This window comes from Mastigoproctus giganteus, chromosome 6 (genome assembly GCF_048544385.1).
Source record: "Mastigoproctus giganteus isolate SK-2022 chromosome 6, ASM4854438v1, whole genome shotgun sequence".
NCBI lineage: Eukaryota > Metazoa > Arthropoda > Arachnida > Uropygi > Thelyphonidae > Mastigoproctus > Mastigoproctus giganteus.
The window spans coordinates 170,950,089-170,975,064 of record NC_143580.1 but is presented as its reverse complement, the minus strand read 5'-3'; the positions used below and the strand labels follow the sequence as shown (position 1 = coordinate 170,975,064).

Genomic DNA, 24,976 nt, shown 5'->3' with positions numbered 1-24,976 from the left:
AGCTATTAGTTAGATATTGTAGCAGATATTTTCTTTTTCCCCCACTTTCGTTCAGTATTTGTTTTTTCCTTCTTTATGAACACTAAAAGAAAAGTGCATTTATATAGGTGTGATGCGCTTGTACGCAAACGAACAGAACAAACTCGATCAGCCCGATTGCTTTATTAGATACCTTTTGGATTACCATGTGAAGAACTCGCAAGGGTTCGTCCAATATTGCTATGGTGGCTAGTAGTGAACCAAATACAGTATCTGGATGTGTTCAAAGGTAATTCTTGTGTGGATGTCATTGTTTCGTTATTTGCAGAGGAGTGTGACAGCGAAAAAAAGCTGCAGCTGATCTACACGTACTTCAAGAAAGATAAATAAATAATCATTATTTTAAATTTGTCTACCACAGCAACAAAGACAGGAACTTTACAAACAAAAATTTACTTTAAAAAATAACAAAATTTAGTAAGTTGTGGCTAACAAAATTAATGCGGACATGATTGAAGTGAGTTTAAAAATGAGGAGTTCGTATCAGCTTTCTTTTCTTTGGCCTGTTGAAGTGTAAAAATTTGAACTAAATTAAATCAATGAAATTAATTAAATTTCTGACATTGGTGTTCTCAAGAAAATTCAAAAAATGTTTAGCAAACCCATACCATACAAAGTTCACATGATGGGAAACGGTGAGATAAGATTTGTGTAGCAGTTCTCTTTTTGGAGGGAGACGAAATGGGTGTATAGAAGATAGGAATTAACCTATTGACGTGATGTTTGGTACAGCTGTCCATAGGAATATTCTAAACAAGTCCTGCAGTTTTAAAAGGACAAAGAGCTATTGTTTTAGATTTGTCGAAGGGATTCTGTAGAAGGGAACTGGGAGGGGGGCTATTAAATCAAAATTGAACCTTAAGGCAGTAAAGAAATCCATAAAAAAAAAGCACTGCAAAGCTGGTCTCTATTGACTTGTCCTTGACAGCAGGAATCAAAATGGAAAATCTTGCGAAATGGAACTCTTGTTAATAAAATATCATAATTTTAATAATCAAGTATGTATATGACAATACTGATGGATGGACCAAACTAGAACACAATTCCTCTGCTCTGGGAAATTCCGAGTTTTCATTAGTACACGAAGATCGGAAACATACGTACTTTAATTTATATATACACTGTACGCATAACACTCGGTATCGAACATTTGGTTAACGCGCATCTGATGATTGATAGGGATCAGACGTTCTCAAACTTTTATACCTTGAGCCCCCTTAAAATTTTTCATAAATTTCTCTTCCCCTAAGTTCCAGATCAAGTGTAAATAAACAGCTTTGATCTAAATTTTGGTTAATTTTAGCCAAATCTAAAATTTAGATATAATACATGCTTTTATAAATTAATATATACACTCCAGCCTAAAAGTTTGAAATCACAGCGTAATTGTAACTTCAATTGTTGTAACCTAGGACCAAGGAAGTTCTGCTTGCCATTTAGAAAGTTTAAATCACGAACTAAATCATTAAACTCTTGCAGCTTAAGTGTAGCATGTTATAATTTTCTGGTTGGTACGTCAAATCTGTTGATGTGGACGGTCCAGAGAGTCTGCAACACAAGAATTTCCACTATATACATCGCTGCTTTCTTTACTCCATGATTTTGGGGACCTGGTATCGATGGGTCTTTATTATGTGGAACAAGCCTTATTGAAGATAATAGGATTGGATATTTGATAATTGTACTTGGTTTTTCTGAATATCCGTGATATTTTTGTCATGCAGAAACAGCAACTGTCTATGTGGTTGCGCGGTTTTCGCCATTCCAGAGGAACAGCTGCTAAAGGCGTATTTTAATTTTCCCAGTTAACAACCTCAGATTTGTGGTGTAGATAATACAGCACATATGAAACCCATTGGTGTTCTGATCACCAATCTTGCAACCATAGTACAAAAGATTATGCACGTTTAGTAATACTGTAAATTTTCCTCCTCTGAGTTTTTGTTATAAACAGTCATCACATGTAGCAAGAGATGTCAGGGTGATTCAGATACTTCCTTTGCTTCTGCTTAAAATGTTAAAATGTTTACATTTTAGCATTGTATTGTTAAAATGTTTGTGTTTTAACAATACAATGCTAAGAAAGAAGAACAAACACAAGAGAAAAAAACAATATGCAACAGATAACCTGTACAAGTATTCATACTACAACTGTCTTTCCGTTACTTGAAAAGGTGGGAGGTAAAAAGACAAGGGTGTCTTTCTGCCTCCCCCATCAACTTTACCGTCATTTATGAACGCATGCAGACATTATTTGAAGGTATAACAACAGATCTACTGTGATTATCTACTTCCGTAAATTGTAATAAGATATACGTATTATATAAACACAAAAAACCTGTATGTGTAAAAATTCTGATGTGCGAAATCTTATGAATTATTTTTGAAATCTACATATAAAAATTAACTGCAAACAGCTGATATATTAGGAACGTAAAATCATATTGAACAGTGTTATTAGAGGATCAGGATAGATTGTACTTTTTAAAAGCCCGGGTTGCATACTAAAAACACTCCTATGTTATTATATATGTGCGTTATTTTGCCAAAGGTATCTGGATATCGTGGGATTTGGAAAAAAAAACTAACCATACCACCAACCACGTTTCAGAAATAGGTACAAAAGTAGTTATAACGTAAATGCGGCTAGCATTCTAGGTAGAAATAAGTGGATCAACTAAATTGAATAGATGGGTTAAGACCAACTCAGCGAGTGCCAAAGATTATTAACAATCTATCTGTCGTAACACAGCACAACGGTGGCCAATTAATCACCACATGGAAAGAAACATGACGGTGCTATTACGGCCGGAATGCAATGACAATCTAGCCGTAATAGTACCACGACTACAGAAACTGATATTAGTGCGAAGTTGATAGCGGAGAGCAAGACGCTGTTCATTGCATGCATCACTGCATGCAATGCACAGCGTCAGCTTGCCAGGTGCATAACACATCGTAGTACGTACCTGGAACGTTGGAAAGCTGTATTATGAAGTGACAAATCACAATACACGGTTTTCCGATTTAACGGTCGTTTTTCTGTCTGATGGATTCCGGAAAACATCATTTGCCATTGTGTGAATATAGTCAGTAGGAGTGTGAGCACTTTGAACCAAACTGACCAGGGGGGCGGTCTGCTCCCCTCCATCCCCACCTCCCGCCGCTAGATGGCGCAGCCGTCTAAACACTTTGAACCGATTTTAGTTGCTACGGCCCCCTCCTAGCAACTAAAATCGGTTCAAAGTGTTTCGATGGCTGCGCCCTCTGGTGGCGGAGTGAGGAAGGGGGAGCAGACCGCCCCCTGGTCAGTTCGGTTCAAAGTGCCCACATTCCTATTATCGTCTCAACCGTAAAGTTTGATGGGGTTGCTTTCACCAGGGACTCGACAAATTATGCAAAAAAACCCTACTCGCCATTAAAAAAAAAAAAGGGACTCTCCACCCCCCCCAAGTGTGTTTTTTTTTTTTTTTTTTAATGATATAAAGTCCTAAAATGAATAAGAAAAACATGAATAAGTAATGCCGACCAGTGCGCCGCTAGTGCGGTTCACGTGACCCAAATCATGCACCACAGAAGACCGGGACGGTATATCTGTCATCATAGCGGCGGTTATTGTTGTTTTTGATTATTTGACGCGGTCTCAAAAACTTCTATGAATATTACAATAATATTTTATTATTAATGTTAATAAAAACATTCTCATTTTGTCTAGTCCGTAGCTACTCGCTAGCGCCACAGGCCAGCGTATTTGTCAAGCCCTGGAGGTCACCATCTCTGATGGTTTCTCATAATTTAGGCTTTGGCCGTTCCCAGAATAATGAATGCGATAATACGGTACATTGACATTCCGGACAATTCCGTCCTTCCTACATTGGGGCAGTAGGAAAAGAAGAGTCACATTTTTCATACTGCTGAAACAGAATACTACTGAAACAAAAAGATTCCCTTTTCTGTTTCAGAATGATAATGCACCATGTCACGCTGTACAGTCTGTACTTTTAATCCCTCCCTCCCTCCACCACTGAACACTTTTAGGAAAGTCGGCTATAGATCAGGCCTTCAAATCAGTATCTGCATTTACCGCTGTGCTAAAGAGAAATGGACCTAAAATAACGGCAGTCCGTTATCAAAAATTAGTTCTTAGTCTACCGACGTGGATACCGCGTGTAATTAATAAGGCCAGCGGTGGGTAGACAAGTTATTAAATATTGTACTTTAAGTATTGTGTTTCTTTGATACTTGCAGGTGTTTGGTTACTTCTGGCAATACAGTAAAACCTCGCTTTAGCCAACTATATGGTGGGGGGGGGCAGGAGAAGAGATCAAGCCTATCTGATAGTTGCCGACGGAGGCCAGCGTGTATATAACTAGGCCATCTTTCTCGTTAACTGTGAGTTACATTTGCTTTATTGTGAATGTTTAATTCATGGTAAATACAAATCATAGTGAGTCAGTTATATCACCTTGCCTCCTGAATAAAAGCCCGGTTCCATGGACACTGTCCTTTATTTCTGAATTCTATCAAAGATCTATAAAAGTTCAAAGGAAGCTAATTTTTCCGAAATTATTTTTACAGAGTGACAGCCTTCCAGAAATTTTATGGATAGCAAAATTCTACACGAGGATCAACGTAACTTTTACGAAAGATCTGTTGATAAACATCGGCGAATGCTGATAATCAGTGCCAAGCAGTGCTCCTTCAGGATGACTTGAAGACTTCAGAAATGGTCAGAAAAGTGACAGCTATGTTTTAATGTGGCAAAATGCAACGTTCTCCAAACACTTGGGGAACAGCAAACCAAAATAAATTATACGCTTAGTGGGAGTTGAATTAAAAACAGTAGAGAAAGAAAGGAATCTGGGAGTTGCGATACGGGCAGATATGAAGTTTTCTGAGGAATTTGAACAGGAAGCGACGAAATCCCATGGTGTCCTATCAATGATTTATCGATCATTATTCTGTAGAGAATGGAGGTTATAATCCCACTGTATAAGACAATTCTAAGACCACATTTAAAGTACTGTGTTATGAAGTGACAAATCAGAATACACAGTTTTCCGATTTAACAGTCGTGTTTCTGTCTGATGGATTCCGAAAAACATAATTTACTTCATTGTGAAGAGCTTATCAGAAAAGGTCCAAAGACGGGCAACTCACATGGTGAGGTCGGCAAAATGGCGACCATACGAGGAAAGACACCGATTATATGGGCAACTATGCACCTCAGAGTAAACCTGATTGATGTTTATAAGGCTCTGAGAGGGGTTAGTAAAATTAATGAAGGCGGAATTTTCACTGTTATAGAGAATTCCGGAACTCGGGGGAATAAATTCAAATTACAGGGAAAGAGATTTAGATTGGGTTTATTGTCAGCGGATCAATATCCTTTAGAACAGTGTTTCCCAACCTTTTTCGTTTCGCGACTCCCTTTTATAATAGCCAAGTAACCTGCGAATCCCGCCACATTTGCATAAAAAGGCATTTTTAATAGGGTAAAGAAACACATTAAAAATAGATTTTTCAGAATATAATTCTAAACTAATATTTAATGCAATGGTTGTACTTGCATCAGGGAACCAACTTCAAAATTCGCCCCTGAGTGTTTGTTAAAGCCAACCTTATGTCATCCTCAACATTCTCTGTTTCTTGCCTTTGTTTTGATATGAAGAAGCGTTGAAAATCCACTCTCGCAGAGATATGTACAAGCAAATGGAAGTAAAACTCGAAAAGGAAGCATAATGATATTTGGATATGACTGATATAAAGCACACCAGAACTGAGTAAACAGTTTTTCATAAAACAAATTACGTGCCGAGGAATCGTTCTGCAGATCCAAGAATTCATCTTGTACTTCATCGGGAATGCTGCTTACATTTAGGGAAGCAGAGAATGACTTTCGTACCAGTGCAGCATCTTCTGTAAGCTCAGGGAAGTACCGCTGAAATTCCTTTTCAAGGAAGTCAAGGTGCCCAATAATCTCCTCCTTCAGATTCTCATCCAGTTCACCTTCAGATTCCTCTACCACGCTGCAGAGTTTTTCAAACGTGGCAATGTTTCCAAGATTCACTTTCCGACGCCAGCTTTGCAGCTTGGATACAAATGCCTGAAGATGGTCTTGAAATTGGATAATGTGTGTTTCCTTTCCCTGAAGTTTCAAGTTCAGCTTATTTAGCTGGTCTAAAATGTCTGCTAAGTATTCACAATTTTGATCAGAGAATCAATTATCTCTTGCAGAGGAGCTAGAAGAGTCTTACTGGCAAGAGCATATTGATGAATCATGCAGTGAATGCCCTTTGGTTGGGGAGCAAGTTCTTTCACTTTTGTCTGAAAGCCCGACTTTGACCCTAGCATAGCTGCTGCTCCATCTGTACAAACCCCACAGACGTTTTTCCACTATAGTCGTCCAGTTTCAAAAAAGGTATTTATCTTCTCCATAATATCTTCACATTTCAATGAAGGCGGAATTTTCACTGTTATAGAGAATTTCGGAACTTCGTGGGAATAAATTCAAATTACAGGGAAAGAGGTTTGGATTGGGATCAGCGGATCAATATCCTTTAGAACAGTGTTTCCCAACCTTTTTCGTTTCGCGACCTCCTTTTATAATAGCCAAATAACCTGCGAACCCGCCACATTTGCATAAAAAGGCATTTTTAATAGAGTAAAGAGTAGTACAGTAGTTTCAAGTGCACTACAAAACAGGAACTCTTCTTTGATGCCATCTGAATGAATATATTTCGCGAAGACAAGCAACTGAGAACTTACGTCCGTTGATTCATCAGCTTGAAAAGAAAACAATGGAGAAACTTTCATTTCATTCAAAACCTGCTCTTTCACGTCTACGGACATATCTGAAGTGCGCCTCTGAATAGTGTTATTGGACAGAGATATTTGTTTCATCTTTATCTCGCTTGCTTCCCCAAGAATTAACTTCACCACCTTCAACATGCAGAGTTTGATGACCATTTCTACAATCGTGTAAGAAATGGTTTGGTTGACAATTTCCAGTGCCACTTCATATGATGCTTGCACTGCGGCTGTGCTCATACTAAATCCTTTTTAGTATGTTCCGAATGCTTTGTCTCTAAGTGACGTTTCAGTTTTGAAGGTTTCATAGATTTAGCACTGAGAACGACATTGCACAAAACGCATTGTGGCTTCTCTGTGCCATTGCTGATCAAGGTGGTAAAGCCATATTATAGATAGTCTTCTGAATATTTGCGTTTTTTCTCAATGGGTACGGATTTAGCACGGACTGATGACGACATGCTGACGTCCTTTAGATTTTAGAAAGTGCAAGCAGCAGCTAACTAAGCAGTAGTGGCTGGTTTCTATCATGGCGCCAACTAAAGGTAGTTGACTATTGGCGAACTAAGTTCGCGCCAGTAGACAGCCCATCGGGGACATTATTGAATTACATCATTGTAAACATGGTGCAGGATTTGTGCATTACAGCACACATAGAGAATGGTGGATCCAGGTGTTAGTTAATCCCTGGTGGCAAAATGGCCTGACATAATGCTCTTTTTTTCAGGCCTGTCTTGCAGACGTTCTGAGCTTTCTCAGGAGTAAAAGGTGGAGATGGGCTTGTGTCTAGGAGCCACCCTTCATATCAGGACACACACAATCAATGTACAGAAAGACTACAGTATATATAAGAGCATGTATATAAATCTGTATATAAATATTGTATATAAATTGATTAATATTGTATGTAAATTGATTAAGATAACTTGAGAATGTATATACAGTTGTGTGTTAATAAATAAAAAAATAAAAAAATAAACATGGCGGCGTCAGCAAAACATACGTGGTGATCTTCAACTGCGTTAAGAGAGCAACTCAACTTTATTCGACATTCTGTTATTCACACATCGAGACACCGATTAAAAATGAATTTTGATATTGAATTTTGCATCATAGTGAATATTTTTTTCAGTTTACTATTTGTAACGTAGAATTTTATTCTAATGATAACACTGCATTTGTATATTTTATTTTTAGGGAGTGAATCAAAGTCCGCCTCGGCGGAAATTTTGAAATAATATTAAAGGTCCGCCATAGCAAATAATTAAAATAATATAAAATGTATGAACACGGAGGGCTTTTAATATTTTTTTAAGTATCCGCTGCGGTGGACCTTAAGTCACTTCTTTCATTTATCAAAAATCAGTGTTACAACCACTAGTAGAATACTGCAGTGTAGCCATATGCCGTATTGAAATAAATAAGTGTTAAAACGTTCGTGGTGAAATTTCCTATAAAAATAATTGTAACTAAAACTAACCGCGGCCATCCCCCAGAAAACGCTTTGCGACCCCCAGGTTGGGAACCCAGGTTTTATAATATGAAACGTTTTGTACTGAAAGTATGTTTTTTTTTTCTTTGTTGGCCAGTGTAATTTAGAGGATTAGGATAGACTGTACTACGCTCGTAGGAGAAACTGTAATCCTCTAATTAGGATAGAGTAGAATATGCTATATAATTGTCAGAGGATATGGAAAAATTCTAAGATCGGATCAAGTGTATGTTAAGCGACTAAGGCTATGAGGCGTCAGTCTGTGTCTGTAAATTGTTTTGTATGGTCGATTTTTCGGTTTGCCGGTCGAGTTTCCAGGAGTGGAGAGGACTGATTATATCCACTGTGAAACTAGCGCGCAAAACAATTATATTGTTTTTTGCGCTAGTTTTCCTTAAGGTTTTTCCGCGTTTTGAAGTTAAAAAAAAGCAAAAAAAAAAAAAAAAAAACCCCGACAACTGGTTAAAAGCTTAAGAATTAAAAAAAAAAAAAGTTCCTGTTTATACTCCGGCACGACCACGAATTCAGTGGAGTTTATAATAAATCAATCAATACAAATGTTAATCGTATCAGTCACAGGCTGTGAACCCCGGTCCACTCAAAGAGCGTGTTCTATTGCACTCACGATCCTGACCACTCGGCTACGTCAGGCAAATTCTTTTCTGTTGCTTTTCTTTGTGATTTTGGATAAAAGAAGATATTCTGTCTGTTAAAATTTTTCTTTTTTAACGTATAGAATAACTTCTTTTATCCAAAAACACAAAGAAAAGCAACAGGAAAGAATTTACGGCCGCTTAGCCCGATTTTCCATAAAATGCGCTACTGTTTCAGTTGGTGGCGTGTTGTCACATCAAGTAAGCGTGCAATATTCATTGTACTGATTGATTCATGATACATGTACTGTACTGGCAAGTGACAGTATGTGTATATGCATTTTTCTTAGCGACCTAGGAGGTCACTAACTGTCTTCATTGATTAGTCGTATATAAAAGATGTAGTCAAAGTACTAAAATTACATTAGAACTTACCTGAATTTATATATTAAAAGTAACCTAATCAAATATGATGTATTAAGGTTTATGAGTAACTTAAACAATATATTCAGTCACATATACATGCATTTTTATGAGGCTGTAATTGTATACGTGGTCATGTTGATATTTGTCACCGAACAGGTAACGGAGTGTGCGTACCGCTGTTGCCTCTTAAATGTCACTAACTTAAATGTTAATTATGCCAAATGGACCCTTCTACCAAGTTGGCAACGGAATAAAAATGAAAAAGCCATACTTTTTCACAATGCAGTTCCGCACACATGCAAATTTTAGTAATTAATTTTATATATAGTATGCATGTATATCGACAAATTTAGGGGTGCTGACCTGTCAAGTGTAATTACCATGAAAAAAATTGAGAATGCCTGCAAGGTAAAAGCAGATTACCTGAAATTAAATGAAATTAAGATTAACATAAAAATAATAATGATAACAACAATGGTACCTAAAGCAGTGGGTCCTAGAACTTTAATTACTTTATGACGGGGTCGGCAGCCATAACCGTAGGAGCCACTGCAACAAGCAGGGTCTCTGTTTCTGTTATGACGTACACGTACGAAACGTATACGTCATAGCCGACCCGACAGAGAGACCAAAAGGAAGGAATAAAATTCAAACATAAATAAAAATAGAGTTAAAAAGCTAAAATAATGCCAATTAAATCCTTTTAAAGGAAAAATGAATGAAAGTTTGAATTAAAAAAGAAGGCAAAATTCAGTATGAAATTTAAACAAAGTAACTTAAAATAAAGCCAAGTTTATGACAACTTACTGTGTGCTTCCGGTCTAAGCACACAGTAAGTTATAAACCTTTTTTCGCATGTAATAAGACTTGTTACTGTTTTTATGGAAAGTTATTTAAAAATTAAGAGTAACTTAAACAATATATTCAGTCACGTGCATGACGATCGCACTGTACATCATCTTCTTATTCCAGAACATGAAGATATGAGAAGGGTGAACTTGCAATACTTTGGAATGCACTAAAAATTGATTTCATATCCAGCCTTTACTTAGATTGTATCAAAACATTGACCGTTCGTACTCGAACGGTCAATGTTCGAAATACTTAATTCTTATCAAATAGAAAATAGTTTTATTTAGCAAAATAATCGAATCTGTTATTAATTCTCTTACTTCTCATAATGCAAAAGTGAAGTATTAATCTGTGGGTTGTGTTGTTGTCCTTTTTACGATACAAATCGATTATTAAATCACTTTAAGGCTATTTACGAATCCTATCAGAATCGTAGTACTACGAGATATAAAACATTTCAGACTCACCTTTAAGGGCATAACTGTGAAACAGCTTCCTGGATTCTCTCAGGTAGAGTGACCGTCAGTTTGCTTCTGACGTGTGTTCTATGTTCCATGGGTAACACCGCTAGTCATCATGCGTCTCAATGACCTCAGAATGACGTCAAGAGCGCTTGTGGCCTTGCCCTTCATCGGAACACCATCATGATTACTCAGCACGCAGGTCTCTGGCTGTCGTGGCGTGTGCCAACACACCAGCAGGGTTTGCTGCAGTGAGTAAAGCGAAGTGGTAATGGCTTTACACCTACCTTAGTACAACCTTATGGGAATCTTATAGATTAGGAAATATGGAAAAACAAGTTATTTCTTTTGTTATTTATACATCTGTTCACGGACCTTGAGTCTGTCTTGAGAACTACCAGGAGAAAATATTTTTGAATATACCCTTGAATATTTTTGTTGTTTGCCAGTAAATAAATTGCAATATTTCGACATCACTGAAATCCTAGAATGTCGTCAGCTAATTCGTTCCGTGAATGGAGAGGCGAAGAGGTTTTAAACGCTGAGCAAATCAGTTAAAGAAATCTAATTTCTTTTATGCACTATCGAAAACCGAAATTATTGTTGCTGTTATTATTATTATTTATACTTCAATTATTATTTATATTTAAATTCTTGCATACAGTAATGTGACAGCTATTTGGAACCATAAATTAACTGTTAATTTGTCTGCAGAATTTTGAAACCCAATTTTGAAAAGACGTACCCAGAAAGTTCCCTAAAATATATACCTAATAATAAACTGCCTAGAGATAGCAGTGTGCTAACGTGCCACGTCATGTTAGATAGCATTATATGAAAGTAGTACGCAAGTTTTGTTATTTATTTATTGAATTAATAATAACAACAACAACCAGCACCCTGTGTACTTGGTAGCAGTACACTTCACGGAGTGGAACCTCCAATCATGGAGAAATAATATAAGAGCAGAATAATAACGTGATGTAAAGGCCTAGAACATGGCTGAACGTCATAGATGCAGATAAAATTTCAATCCACCTATTGAAAAAGCAGCGCTACTTGGAACAGCACATATTTTATGACAATACCTTTGATTATCTTAGACATTTGGTAAGGATTCGATAGTTAAGAACCAAATTTAGTCGATAACATCCGGTAGACTGAGTGTAAATAGGTATAGGTATGTTGAGGGTCAGGCGGCTCCGGGGATTTCTCCTATCTCCGCGTATGTTCTATGTAACGAGTGACAGCACCCTGTCTATGCCAGAGGTTTAAAAATAATGTATGGGTCATGTGGTATGTAGTTTGTTGTGCCCATTGTTCATCCGGCCTGTTGGCCACCGGGCTCCTAGTGGGACCCGGCATTACCATACTGAGCGACGGGGACGCCGACCGTGGGTATCAAGAGACTAATTATACTCTGGCAAGTCCTGCCACTTACTTTCCTGAGATTTCCGTAACTAGGACCTAAAATAAAGGTTAGAGCGATCTCGGTTGATTTAGGTAAAATTGCATTTAGAAAGCTCTGCGTTGGATTTTACGATGAAAGAACTATTTCTAGAGCCTAAAAGGTCGGGCAAAATTTGATGTGATTTAAATTTGGACATGTGGGGCGGTCGCTGTACAAGAGAAAGTGTTGGGAGGGGAGGGTGAAATAGGAAGAAGAGGGGTCGATAGGAAGATGACCCCCATTTTCAGTGGGGCATACCCATGCCCCACCAGAGTGAAAATATGTGGAGGTGAGGAAGGGAGAAGAGCAAATACTCTCTCCCCTCCCTGGGAAATAAGAAAAAAAAAAACGAGGCCGCACAAGGGAGTGCGGTTTTGGGTCACCAGTACGCCATCCAAATCACGCTAAAGTCTTGTCTTACTGTGGTATGGCGAGTTTTTTGTATGTCACGTACTTCTTTTACCTGCAGTCTTTCTAGTCGGGTTGCCTTTGGTGTATTTCTATCATTGTTTTCCTTCTGGAAAATAGATCCTGGGCATATTGACTGAGTGTCTTGTAGTCCTCTTGAGTGTCTAATAGTCTGGGTTCTTGGTTGTCTGGTATATATTGGATTGCCGTTATTAGGCGAAGTCGTAGGTCGTCATATAGCTCGCATTCAAACATTGTCTCCAGGACTCTGGGTTGCCATAGGGACTGTCCGCGTTATCTATGATGTCAAGTGGTGAAGCTTGGCTTCACCAACTTGAATTAGGATAATAATAATAATAAAGTGTAAAGTGTTAAAGTGTGTTTAGAGTCTAACGGCACCAGGGGTTTCCCCCATCTCCGTGTAGTCTACATTGTCGTGTGTTACAGAACACTGTAAAGGCCAGAGATGTAAAAGTGTATGGATATTGTTGGATATAGTGTCGTGTACCGTTGTTCATCTGGCCATTTAGCCGCTGTACCCCTACTGAGGCCCAACGTTGCCCACACTTAGCCCCGTTGAGGCAAGCCAGGTACACCAGTATTTTTAAATAAGTACTCTGGCAGGTCCTGCCACCTAATTTCCTGGGATTTTCAGTGGCTAAGACAAAAAAAAAAAAAAAAAAAGGGGGGGTGCACTAGAGGTTGGGTCAGGCCAAAGGAGTTTTAAGTTATACAGTGTGGAATTAAGAATTTTGGGTGTAGGGCTAGGATAATTTTGACATGGGATGAACGCTAGTTGGAAAGCTAGAGGGGGAGGGGAGACTGAAGGCTGGCAGGTGAGAGGCAGAAATATAGGGTCGATAGAGTAATGACCCCAAAATCAGTGAGGCAGGCCCATGCCCCACCAGAAGGAAAGAGGGGGCGGCAGAGAGGAGACAAGGGAACCTTCATCTCCTCCCCGCCAGGAGAGGGAAGAAATAGGGCCGTGCAAGGGAGCACGGGTTCAGGATTGCCACGTGGCATTGGCAGCAATGCTGCGTGAAGTCATAGTTGGCAGAGTCCAGTCCGAGAAGGTCAAATTTGAGTAGTGCAATCCTGGGACAGACAGGTCCCGTCCAGGTGGTAAAGTCATTTCAGTAGTGAGCTGCACGAAGATATATTTGGTAGAGTCAATCCGAGAGGATCAAATTCGAGTAGTGTCAATCCTGGGACAAAGAAGTCCCGTCCAGATAATTGAGTCATTTCAGTGGTGAGTCAACTTGGTGGGGGCGAAGCCGGAGCGGCAGTCATGGTGGATCGGGTCATTTCAGTGGTGAGTCAACTTGGTGGGGGCGAAGCCGGAGCGGCAGTCATGGTAGATCGGGGTTATGTTGAGGCTGCATTATAAAGGCACAATTATTATGCAGGTTGAAAGTCTTCACGGGGATTGCAGTATGCTGAAGCAAGTAGTGGTCTTGACACATGGCTGATTAGGCCGTTTCATTGTCTGGCTGGGTCTGATTCTGAGGTTGTAGTAGGGTTTTCCGCCTCTTGAAGAGGCCCTGAGCAAAGTTCGAAAAGGCTGTATAGGTATGGTGGTCTTCCAGGAGATGTTGCTCCTGATCTCTCGGGATGAAATGAATTTGTCTGATGAGAGAACATCTGAGGTCATCATATAGTAGGCAGTCATGCATCAAGTGGTCCCAGGTCTCCCGGGCACCACAGGTGCAAAGGGAGCTGTCGGAAAGTCCAAGAAGGTTCAGTTTGCTGCGAAAGGCACCATGCCCTGTTAGGAGGTACGTGGTTAGAAGGCCTGGGGAGAACCAGGATGGTGATTTGGGATATAATTTGCATATGTCCGGTATAAATTTGCGGGTGATGGCACCCTTTGGTGGATTCAGACCATCTAGCTTGCCAGGTCTGTTGTAAGTAGGTTAGGAGTCTGCTTTTTTCACTAGAATAGGTGTTAGCAGGATCCGTGGTAAAATCAATAAAGGTGGTAAACTTTTCTCTGCTGAGCTGATACAGCATCCTCCCCACATGGGCCACCTCAAGGTCTAGGGGCAGTACACCGGTGAGGACCTGTAGAGCGTGCGTGCTGGAGGTGCAACATGCTCTGGTTATCGTAAGGAGAATTGGCCGTTGAATGAAGTTCAGCTTTCTTCGTCCTACCACAGTGGAGACTTTGAACCATATGCCAGAACCGTAGGCGATAGCTGGTATGAATATGGCTTTATAGAATAAGGCTAGAGTGCGTTTTTTGAGCCCCCAATATCGGCGGATCACCCTGGCAACCAGTGCAATGTAATTTCTTATTTTCTTCTGTAGATAGTTGAGATGCGGGAGAAATGTTAGTTTGCTGTCGATGATAATGCCAAGGAATTTCAGCTGAGTAACAAGCTTGATGGTTGTGCCATGTGTCTTGATTTGAGGCGGCCTCTGCGGATCAAGATAGCCCTTCAGGAGAATGGATTGGGTTTTAGTGGATGAGATGCTCAGATGGTTTTTCCGGACCCACTCTTGCAGGGTAGTAAGAGCTCTGTTGGCAGATACTTCAAGTTGAGCCCTGGAGTCCCCTGCCAGGATTAGGGATCATCAGCGTATGCCAAGGTCTGGACATCGCCTAAGTTAGTACTGAGAAGCTCGTCGAGTAGAGAGTTCCAGAAAAGGGGGGCCGAGGACAGAGCCCTGAGGCCAACTTCGGTGGACACGACGTTCCACAGTGGAGAAGGGAGCCTGAACCACAATGCTCCTGTCACTGAGAGATAGCTGGCAATGCAGTTGTAGAGATTTCCTGGGAGCTCAGCGCGTCTCAGCCATCCGAGGACGCTAGGCCACCATAAGGTGTCGAAGGCCCCAGCAAAGTCGATTGAGATGACGAGGAGGTACTTCTGGGTGCAGTTCCTGGCAGCATTTGTAATGGTCTCCAGCGCATCGACCGTAGACATGCCCGGTTTGAATCCAAATTGATTTCGTGCTGGTAGCTGTGCAGTATTGTAGTGGTTTTCCACTTTCTATAGGGAGCTGCTCAAAGACCTTACTCAGCACAGAAAGGAGAGCAGTAGGTCTGTACGAGTCAGGTCGATCGTGCGGTTTAGTTGGATTTTTGAGTATGAGCCGAATGGACGCAGTTTTCCAATCAGTTGGGAACCATCCCTTTAGCAGGCAATGGTTGAAGAGGTTTAGCAGGGTTTCTGGAGCGAATTCGGCAACTTTTTTAATTATTTCGAGCTCGAGGGCCCGAAATAATTAAAAGGCCTGGTGACTTGTTATTTCTTAGTCTCTCAACGGCCATAGAGAGATTCTCGACGTTGAAAGGCACTTCCACGACTGTTGAGTTATAGTTGTTATTTTCAAGGCAAAGCTGCTGTTCTGGTGGCTGTTTGAAAGAAGTGTACACCAAGTGTGGCCTTGTGGGGTGATTGTGGAGCGAATAACTTCACCTCTTGGCAGTTATTTGTTGTTCCCTTGAATACGACATCCCAGGGGTCAGAATTACCAACTGTTGATACCAAGTGCTCCCAGGACAGTCTTTTACGCTGCCTGATAATCGTGTTGTAGGCGTTTTGAGTCTCTCTATACTCCTGCCGGAGGTATTCAATTTTTGCGGGGGGCCAGGATCGCCTCGGTTGGAATGCACGCCTCTTTTGGTTTTCTTCGCGTCTGAGGGCCTGAAGCTCCCCTGACCACCAGGGGACCGCCCCAGGGATGGGATTTTTCCGTTTTATTGCTGTATTTGCAGCGTTCGTAATTATGTCCGTGACCTTGCGCTCATGGGAGTCTGGATGCTGAACTTGCACATTCTCGGTTTGTAGGTGCAATATCCCATTGATGAGTGTTTCTTTAAACAGGCTCCAGTCAGCTTTGTTCAAAGCGTATCTGTGTTGCCTCTGTCTGATAATTGTGGACTGAGTGATCGATCTGTACATGTTGAAAGTTATGGCTCGATGGTCTGAGGTGGACCAGCCCTCTCGCACGGTCCAATCCGACAGAAATCTAGCAAAGGACCTGGTGGAGACAGTCATGTCAATCGTTTTCCAGCTCACTTCCCAAAGTGAGCTGGAAAACGTCGGCAGGCTGTTGGGCCTATAAAATTTAACGATTACTTGCAGTCGATGTTTAAGTGCGTAAGGTGATGCGCTGCATTTTGTTTTTCGTCGATAGTAACCGTAAAATTCCGCCGTTGAGCAGCGTGCCAGTCAAATTTTGTGGGTCATTTAAAACATGTTATTCTGAACGCATGCATGCGTAAGTGTAATAAGCATATACAGAGGATTCTATGAAAAAGCGAAGTGTATGTGGACGAATTCCAAACGGATAGAATCAAAGGACAGAATTAGGCTTGTTAGAATTAGTTTAGTAAATACAGTTACAATTATTATGAAATAATTTTCAAATAACCAAATGTCCTTTTGATGTCATTTCGGACCTTATTTACACTCGGTTATCAAGTTTAGACACAGCCCGATATCTGTTCTTCACTACATGAGCAAATTAGAGGAAAAATTGTTGCAGGTAAACAAGAAAGGCATCTGGGTTGGATGGGATCTATCCAGTTATGCAAGGTGTTTCAAAGATGATGATCAATAATTTAAAGGTGAAAAGTACAAACTAAAATAAGCAAAAGAGTCCCAGTGAACATCGGCCTGCAAATGAACCGTTTTTGAGATAATGCACATTTTCGGTTAAGATCCGCCACTGATTATGGGAGCACTAGTTCATAGCAAAATGCTGTGAATTCTTTGCTAAGGGTGGTTTTATTAAACGTAAGATAATGCATTTTTAATTTTTGGTTTCAACGCTACAGGATTTTACAGATGTTACAGGATGTTACAAAAGGTGTTCAAAATGCTGTCTTTGCGTCCGTACGCAGCTTTGTTGTCTTCTCTGCACTGATTTGCAAATCTCCTCAGGCATTCCTGGGTCATTTCTGATTTGCTGAAAGGCTCCTTCAGCCCAAAGCTGCAATACCTCAACTATTTTAATGTTAGAAGTGTACACCAAACTTTTTACATGACCCGAGGTACAAAAATCCATAGGATTTCAGTCTGGTGATCTGGGAGGCCACATTACAGGCCCACCTCTACCTATCCATCGTTGACCATACCTTCTAGTTATGGTCAACGTCTGGCCATTACAATTTGGCATTTGTCAAACTCGCTTAAGTCCATTGCCTTTCCCACTGAAGAACAAGAGTAACACTGATTAATGGGGCTCATTATCAGGTGTCTTTTAGACCGAGTCCCGACCCGCGCAAGCGCCGTAGTTCACCTGCAGTTGCTTCTATTTTCATACCGACTCGCTGGTCATAATGTTTTGGTTCATTGGCGTTTATGTCAGGTAATGTATGTTCATTTAATTTTTTTCCTCTTCATCGCTGCTAAGCACAATCAAACGAGAACATTTTCTCTCTTGCAGAATATCTTCACCTTCTGAACTTTCTTCTGCAGATTTAGACTTTGTGTATCTTCTGCTCTCTCTAAAAGATCAGTAATCTGGACTTGTTTGCTTTTGCTTGATAGATCTTTGTAAATTTAGTGGCGTTGGGCTAAGCATTTTTGAAGCTCCTTTTGAACTTGTGCTCCGTTCAGTCGAAGGATCTGCATTCAGAAAATAAGATTCTAATTGCTCGGCTCAGTTGATGCCTTTCCCGTATGCTTTTTAGTGTAAAATTTGGAATTTCAGAATTTTCATCTGTGCTGTCATCCTCTGAATTGATTTGGTTTACTTCCAATGCCATTTCCATCAAATCCGCTCGCGAGCCTCTTTGCCTACCAGTAATTCTTGAACGTCTTCAGTAGTCATGGCGCCTCCGTGGGCAGGAGCAGCAGTGCGTAGCACACGCTTCTTGATCAGACCGGGGTTCGAGCCTGTGACCACCAAATACGGAGGATGCGGAAAGGTCAGGAAATGACCACCGCATATCCCCGGAGCAATATGGTCTTAGTTGCTAATGCTCCTAAAAACCAAACAACAACAACAACTTCAGTAGTCATACTATCAAAACTTTCTCCTCCTACCAACTTAGAAATTCTACTATCGCACCGATTCCATTTTCTGTCAGTTCTATCATACTTCCTGAGTGAAATGACTGTGGCCATGCATTTTTCCAACCAGCAGTTAATGTTGCCGGTTGATTTTACTTTGGGCGATAAGGCAATGATTCCGTTATATCTCAGGAAATTAGGTGGCAGGTCCTGCCACCTAATTTCCTGAGATTTCGGAGGCTAGGACCTATTAAAAAAAAAAAAAAAAACGGAGGACACTTAAGTTTAGAAAAAGCCAGGAGAGGTTAATGTGATTCAGGTTTCAATTTAGAAATCGTTAATCTTGATTAGTTGCGTGGGGTGTACGCTGGCGTATTAGTCAGAGTAGGAGGAGAGACTGAAGACTGGGGGGAAAGACAGAAGCATGGGGTCGGTATGGAAGGCAACCTCAGGTGGTCAGTAAGGCAATGCCATGCCTCACCAGGTGAAGTATATGGGATGGCAGGGGAGGGAGGAGACAGGTAGGCCATCTCCTCTTCCCCCTGACGGGGAAAAGGAAAAAAGGCACCAGGCAAGGGAGCTGGTACAGATCGTCATTTGGCTACATGGCAGTGAGGCTGTATCAGTCGTAGTGTAGTCATATAAGATCATGTGCGGTAGTAGAGTCTCTCGTGGGACAGTGTCCCGTCCATGTTGAAAGTCTTTGTCTTTGGTTCCCTATCTTCGGTTAGTACATTTGTCGGTGCCTCCGTAGCCAGGTGGGCAGGAGCAGCAGTGCGTAGCACACGCTTCTTGATTAGACCGCGGTTCGAGCCCGTGACCACTAAATACGGAGGATGCGGAAAGGTCAGGGAATGACTACCGCATATCCCCGGAGCAATATGGCCTTAGTTGCTAATGCTCCTAAAAACCAAATAACAAACAAGTACATTTGTCAGTTTCACTTAGGTCTCATATTTGTTGGTACATATACAGGGGTTTCTTGGTTCCAGTGTTGGTTCGTATCATTGTAGGACGTGCACCGTCACTATTCCTAGGCAAGATAGCTAGTATCTTCCACATAATTGTCATTCCGGGTGTGTCCAAAAGGATCTTTTGATTTGTTATCTGGCTGGTCGTCTTTCACTCCTGGTGTACTGCATTTAGCATTCTTCTTCAGAAGAGTTCTTGAGCGAAGTTGGTTAAGGCTCTGTATTCCTCCTCTGAATCCAGTAGGTGACACTCTTGCCCTTTGGAGAGGTATCTTATACTCGTGATTTGGATGCACCTGAGATCCTCGTATTGCGGACAGTCGTACATGAGGCGTTCCCAGTTTTCGATCTTTTCACAAGTACAGCATGGGTCCTCTACAAGGGCGAAGTTCATTAACTTTACGTTGAAGGGGCCGTGTCCAGTTAGCAAGTACGTTGTTTGCAACCGCGCAAAGCATCAAGTTGCGGCAAGAACATGTGGGTGATGGCTCTTTTGGTTGTTTCTGCCCACCTATCCTGCCACACCTGCAGCAGGTGAGACTGAAGCCGGAACTTTTCTGCCTTGTGGTTGTTTGTTGGGTCTATTGTAAATTCCAGGAAAGTGGTGGTTATTCCCTTAGATAAGTAGTAGAGGAGTCCTGTTCTTGCGATTTCAAGATCAAGTGGAAGTACTGCTGTTATCACCTGCAGCGCTGGGTTACCATTCTGGAGGCGCGGGTGGTAGTGAGCAGGATGGTACATTGAATTGCATCCAGGGCTCTCTTATTTACGAACAAGGCAGTTTTGTCGTACCAGATTGCTGAAGCGTATGTAATTATTGGGAGGAAGGTTGTCTTGTAGTATAAGGCTAGGGTACGCTTTTTGAGACCCCAGTCTCGCCTTGTGACCCTAGCTACCATGGTAGAGTAGTTTCTGATCTTTTGTCTTAGGAATTTGAGATGTGGTTGGAAGGATAAGTTATTGTCTAATATGACACCCAGGTATTTTAGTTGACTGGCGAACTTGATAGTTCTCCCATCAATCTTAATCTGGGGTGGTAGTCTCAGTTGCAGGATTCCTTTAAGCAGCGCTGACGATGTCTTTGTCGGTGATATTGTTAAGAAATTCTTCTTGGCCCACTGTTGGGAGTATATGCAGGGTCTGATTAGCTAAAATTTCCAATTGGGCTCTGGAGTTTGCTTGCACTGTCAAAATCAGATCATTTGCGAAGGCCTGCACCCCCAACCCTCCTAGTCCATCCTCAAGAACTCGACAAATACCAAGTTCCAGAGGAGTGGAACTTGGTATTTGTCGAGTTCCAGAGGAGTGGGCCCAACACAAACCCCTGTGGACATCCTCTGTGTACTCTTCTTGCAACCTTTTTTGTATTGAGTGTTTATCCCAATTTTTCTGTGTGAGAGATAGGTTTGTATGACTTTATAGAGGTTGATGGGTACTTTAGCTTCCCAAGAGTCTTCCCAGGACGCTCGGCCACCAGAGTGAGTCGAACGCCCCGGCAAAGTCAATCGATATTACGAGGAAATACTTGTCACATTCTTAGAACTTGTTAAGTAGGTTTCTGAGGGCTTCTGTTGTGGAGGATCCCGGTTTAAATCCAAACTGATTCCCAGCTGGGAGGCCAGCTGCTTCGTAGTGTTGGAGGATTCGTTTGTGCAGTAGCTTTTCACACAATTTGCTAACTACTGAAAGAAGTGTGATAGGCCTGTAGGATTTCGGGCACTCTGATTTCTTAGTCGGACTCTTGATGATAAGTTATGTTGGCCGTTTTCCGTTTTGTTGGGAATTTCCCTACCTCGAGGCATCTGTTGAACAGGGTCAATAGAAATTGCGGTATATATTCTATTACTTTTTTAAGTATTTCGGGTTCTATCGTGTCTAGGCCGGGATATTTTCTGTTTCTTATCCGGGCGGCAGCAGCATCACTGAGCTCCTCCATGGTGAAGGGGGGGCTCCGTGGTTTGCGTGTTGTAGTTCCAGTTTTCTTGACAGAGATGATTTTGTTCCTCTAGAGTTGAGACCGCCAGTTCTTTTTCAATATGGCATTCAAAATGTCCACCGATTGTCCCTAGTTGTTGTCATTTGACCTTGTGGGTTCGTGTGGTAATCACTACCTCCCCTCTAGGGAGTTTGTTGGTAATAACACTGTAGACTGTTCTCCAGGACTCATCATTTCCAGTTGTCACTAAACTTTTCCGGATGGCGTCCATGTATCGGTTTCTGGCTTCCCTATAATGTTGGAGGGCTTTCACTTCAGCTTCTGGCCACGTCCTGCGCGCTCGTTGAAACTCCTTTCTTCTTTTAGTTACCACTTTAAGGAGGGCATTGATTTCCGGGGTCCACCAAGGGATGGCTCCAGGTTTCGGGTTCTTCTTTTTTGATAACTTCGTTGCTCGTATCTGTGATTATTTTAGTTGTTGTTTGTTTGTTATTTGATTTTTAGGAGCATTAGCAACTAAGGCCATATTGCTGCGGGGATCATTCCCTGACCTTTCCGCATCCTCCGTATTTCGTGGGCACGGGCTCGAACCTCGGTCTAATCAAGAAGCGTGTGCTATGCACTGCTGCTCCTGCCCACCTGGCTACGGAGGCGCCTTTATTTTAGTTTCCTTATCTTGCAGTACGTCCGGGTCGGCTTGTGGGTCTAAACTTCCTGGATTGCATTCCACCGCTTCAGGGAACTCTTCAGGTTTCTGAAGTGTTCCCAGTTGGCACTGGTGATGGTGTATTTGTTTATCATCTGCTTGGCTGGTAGTGTTCTTGTTATCTTGTAGGTTATGCCCCGGTAGTCTATAGTGGTCCACGAATCTTCGACCCTCCAGTCAGTCACGAACCCAGCAAGATTTCTTGATGCCGTCATTGGACTATTGACGAATGGGAAAATAGTTTAATTTTTTTTTTTTCCCTGATGAATCGTGTTTCCTGCTATACCGCATGGACAGTAGATGGGGAGGGTACGCGACAGACTGCGAGAGGAATGATTCCACTGTCCTGGTCCAACAGAAACAGGGAGGTGGCGGCAATGCTTTGGTATGGGAGTTATTTTCTTGGGAATCTCTTGGAACCCTCACAACACTATACTACACTCTGAATGCTAAAAACTACCTATTCATTGTGACTGTCTTCTTGGTTGGCACAGGTGCGTTCCAGCAGGATAATGTCATGCTACTTTGCCGGTATTGTTCGAGAGTAGTTTTCCGAACAATACCGAATATTGGCTGCCAGGTGCTGCCGAATTCGCCCGATATCACCCAGAATGTCTCTGGGATTACATGGGTGACGGATCCAGCGTTTGGATCTTCCACCGCGGACTATCGCAGATCTACGGGATGCACTCATGACGACATAGTACAACATACCTCCTGCAACGTTCAGAGGCCTTATATTTCAATGCCATATTTACAGAATTCCTTTGGCTTTAAAGAAAAGAATGCAGACAGCCACACAGCTTTCAAATTCCTTTACATCAAGATAGTGTTATAGACTTTCTGAATAGATGGTGCAGCATCTGAAGGATGCGGAAATTTTTTCCTAGGTTTGTTCGCAGCAGTATTAAGTCTCGTGTTAGCTTAATGAAACGCAACACTTATGATTCAGTTAGTCATGGAACCTCATTGTAGGAACCGAATATCAAATTATTTTAATACTAGTTCGCAGCTTTAGCAATTCGTTCACTGTTTATAATTGTTATTCGTACTTAAATGTATAGAAAGCTGTTCATTGTCTAAGGAAAATACCAAAAAAGTAAATAATTATTGTACCTTTAGTCAGATAACATTTGAGAATGGGAAAAAGCATGGTTTCTCTCTCCAAATGCCTGTTAGCTTATTTTTTAAACAGATCGCGTAATTTGAACCACTCTTAATGAGGACCGCATATGAAATGACCACGAAAATTCAATGCCGCTTTTTCACTCCTTCCTCTTTAACAATAATTTTCCTGTCCTTTTACGGCAGGTTGTACAATAGTATTCTAATACTACTGTATTTATTTAATTAACATGTCAAATCTGATTCAAACGATGCTATTGATCAGGATTTTTAAATGATTTGATCTAGAGAGTAAATTTTAATTGTGTACGTGGATTTTATTAAATAACATTCATGTTTGCACTTTGAAGGCTTGCGGCTCTGGGTTATTAAGTCTGGCTACCTCTGGTATAGTAGTTTTGTTTGAAGTTCGCGAGAATGCAGTGACGTGAAAGTATCTCCACTCTCTAAGATAATCTGTTGACATGTGTGGGACCCACTTTTATATTTTTGACAGTATATTCTTCGGATGTGTGGCTATCAGTAAGTCGACTTGAACGCTCTTGACGTCAAGCTGCAGTCACCGGACCAGAGCTTTTGGAACACCATTGCATTTAGAACTTATATACCATGCACATCTTGAATGTTTTCCCTACCGTCACCGTTGCGTTTTCTTAAATTCGTAACACATTATGTGACTAATGCATTCGTCTTTGATACCTTTACTTGGTTTTTAATATTTGAAAAATAAAAAAATAAAATCAGAGCACTTTAACATCTACATTTAGGCTTACAACCAACACAAAAAACAGTGTAGGAACATCTTCATTTTTCTCCAGTTCTTCACATTGAATAACTGAATTTTGTAGTTTGGAAACCACTTTTTTATGGAAAGATACCTGATTAAATGGACGGTCAGTCGTAAAGCAATACAGTACAGTGAAGCCTCTGAAATCCGCAACATTGTCGAGACCGTATGTTTGCCGAATCTTGGAATTTTCCTGATTTCTGGTTGCCATGTTTAGTCACCAACAAGTCAGTTAATGTACGCAGTGCGGTGCATTTCGGGTGCGTTTGATTTTTTTTTTTTTTTTCTGTATTAATTGAATTTTTTTTTCTTTTTCTGTGATTAATGGAAGTGAACAGTAAATATAGTTATCTCCATATCACTGTTTTACTAAGATTATAACTTTATAGAAGACTTAATAAACCCATAATTTTATATTCTTTGAACTTATCCGTTCAATTTAGTTACAACTGTATAACATTTATTACTCTCCTCTTGTATACGCCGCCTCCAGGTGGGAAGGAGCAGCAGTGCGTAGCACACGCTTCTTGATTAGACCGGGGTTCGAAGCCGTCACCACCAAATACGGAGGATGCGGAAAGGTCAGGGAATGACCACCGCATATCCCGGAGCAATATGGCCTTAGTTGCTAATGCTCCTAAAAAAAAATATATATATATAAATAAATAAATAACCTCTCGTATACCCCCCTCCCCCTTTTTTTTTGTCTCTTCTATCTACAGCGACACCGCGTTCTCCAGTCTTATATAACAATACACGCAAGGAGTGCGTGGACTGTCTAAAGCCAACAAAACGGCCTTGAAATTACATTGAATCTATGCATGGTCTATACATTCCTTTTTAAAAAATACAAATTGTATGAAAAAAAATAATTAGATTCCAATTTGCTTGATTTTTTTGAAATCTGGATGGCTCGACAAATCTTTCTAAAAGAACTAAATATAAAATTTCATG

General features: G+C 40.9%; 1 protein-coding gene across 2 annotated transcripts in view; it reads right to left on the bottom strand.

Annotated features, from left to right (window-relative positions):
* LOC150084744 (uncharacterized) overlaps window positions 1-24,976 on the bottom strand; it is a 104,998-nt gene that overhangs the window by 49,880 nt on the left and 30,142 nt on the right. The window contains exon 1 of one of the 2 annotated variants that reach the window (XM_090375481.1): window positions 10,680-10,779. The exons of the other annotated variant lie outside the window; for it this stretch is intronic. Coding sequence (XP_090231607.1) covers window positions 10,680-10,691 — 12 coding nt within the window. The 5' untranslated portion in view covers window positions 10,692-10,779. Of the gene's footprint in view, window positions 1-10,679; window positions 10,780-24,976 lie in introns of those variants that run through there. 2 annotated transcript variants of the gene reach the window in all.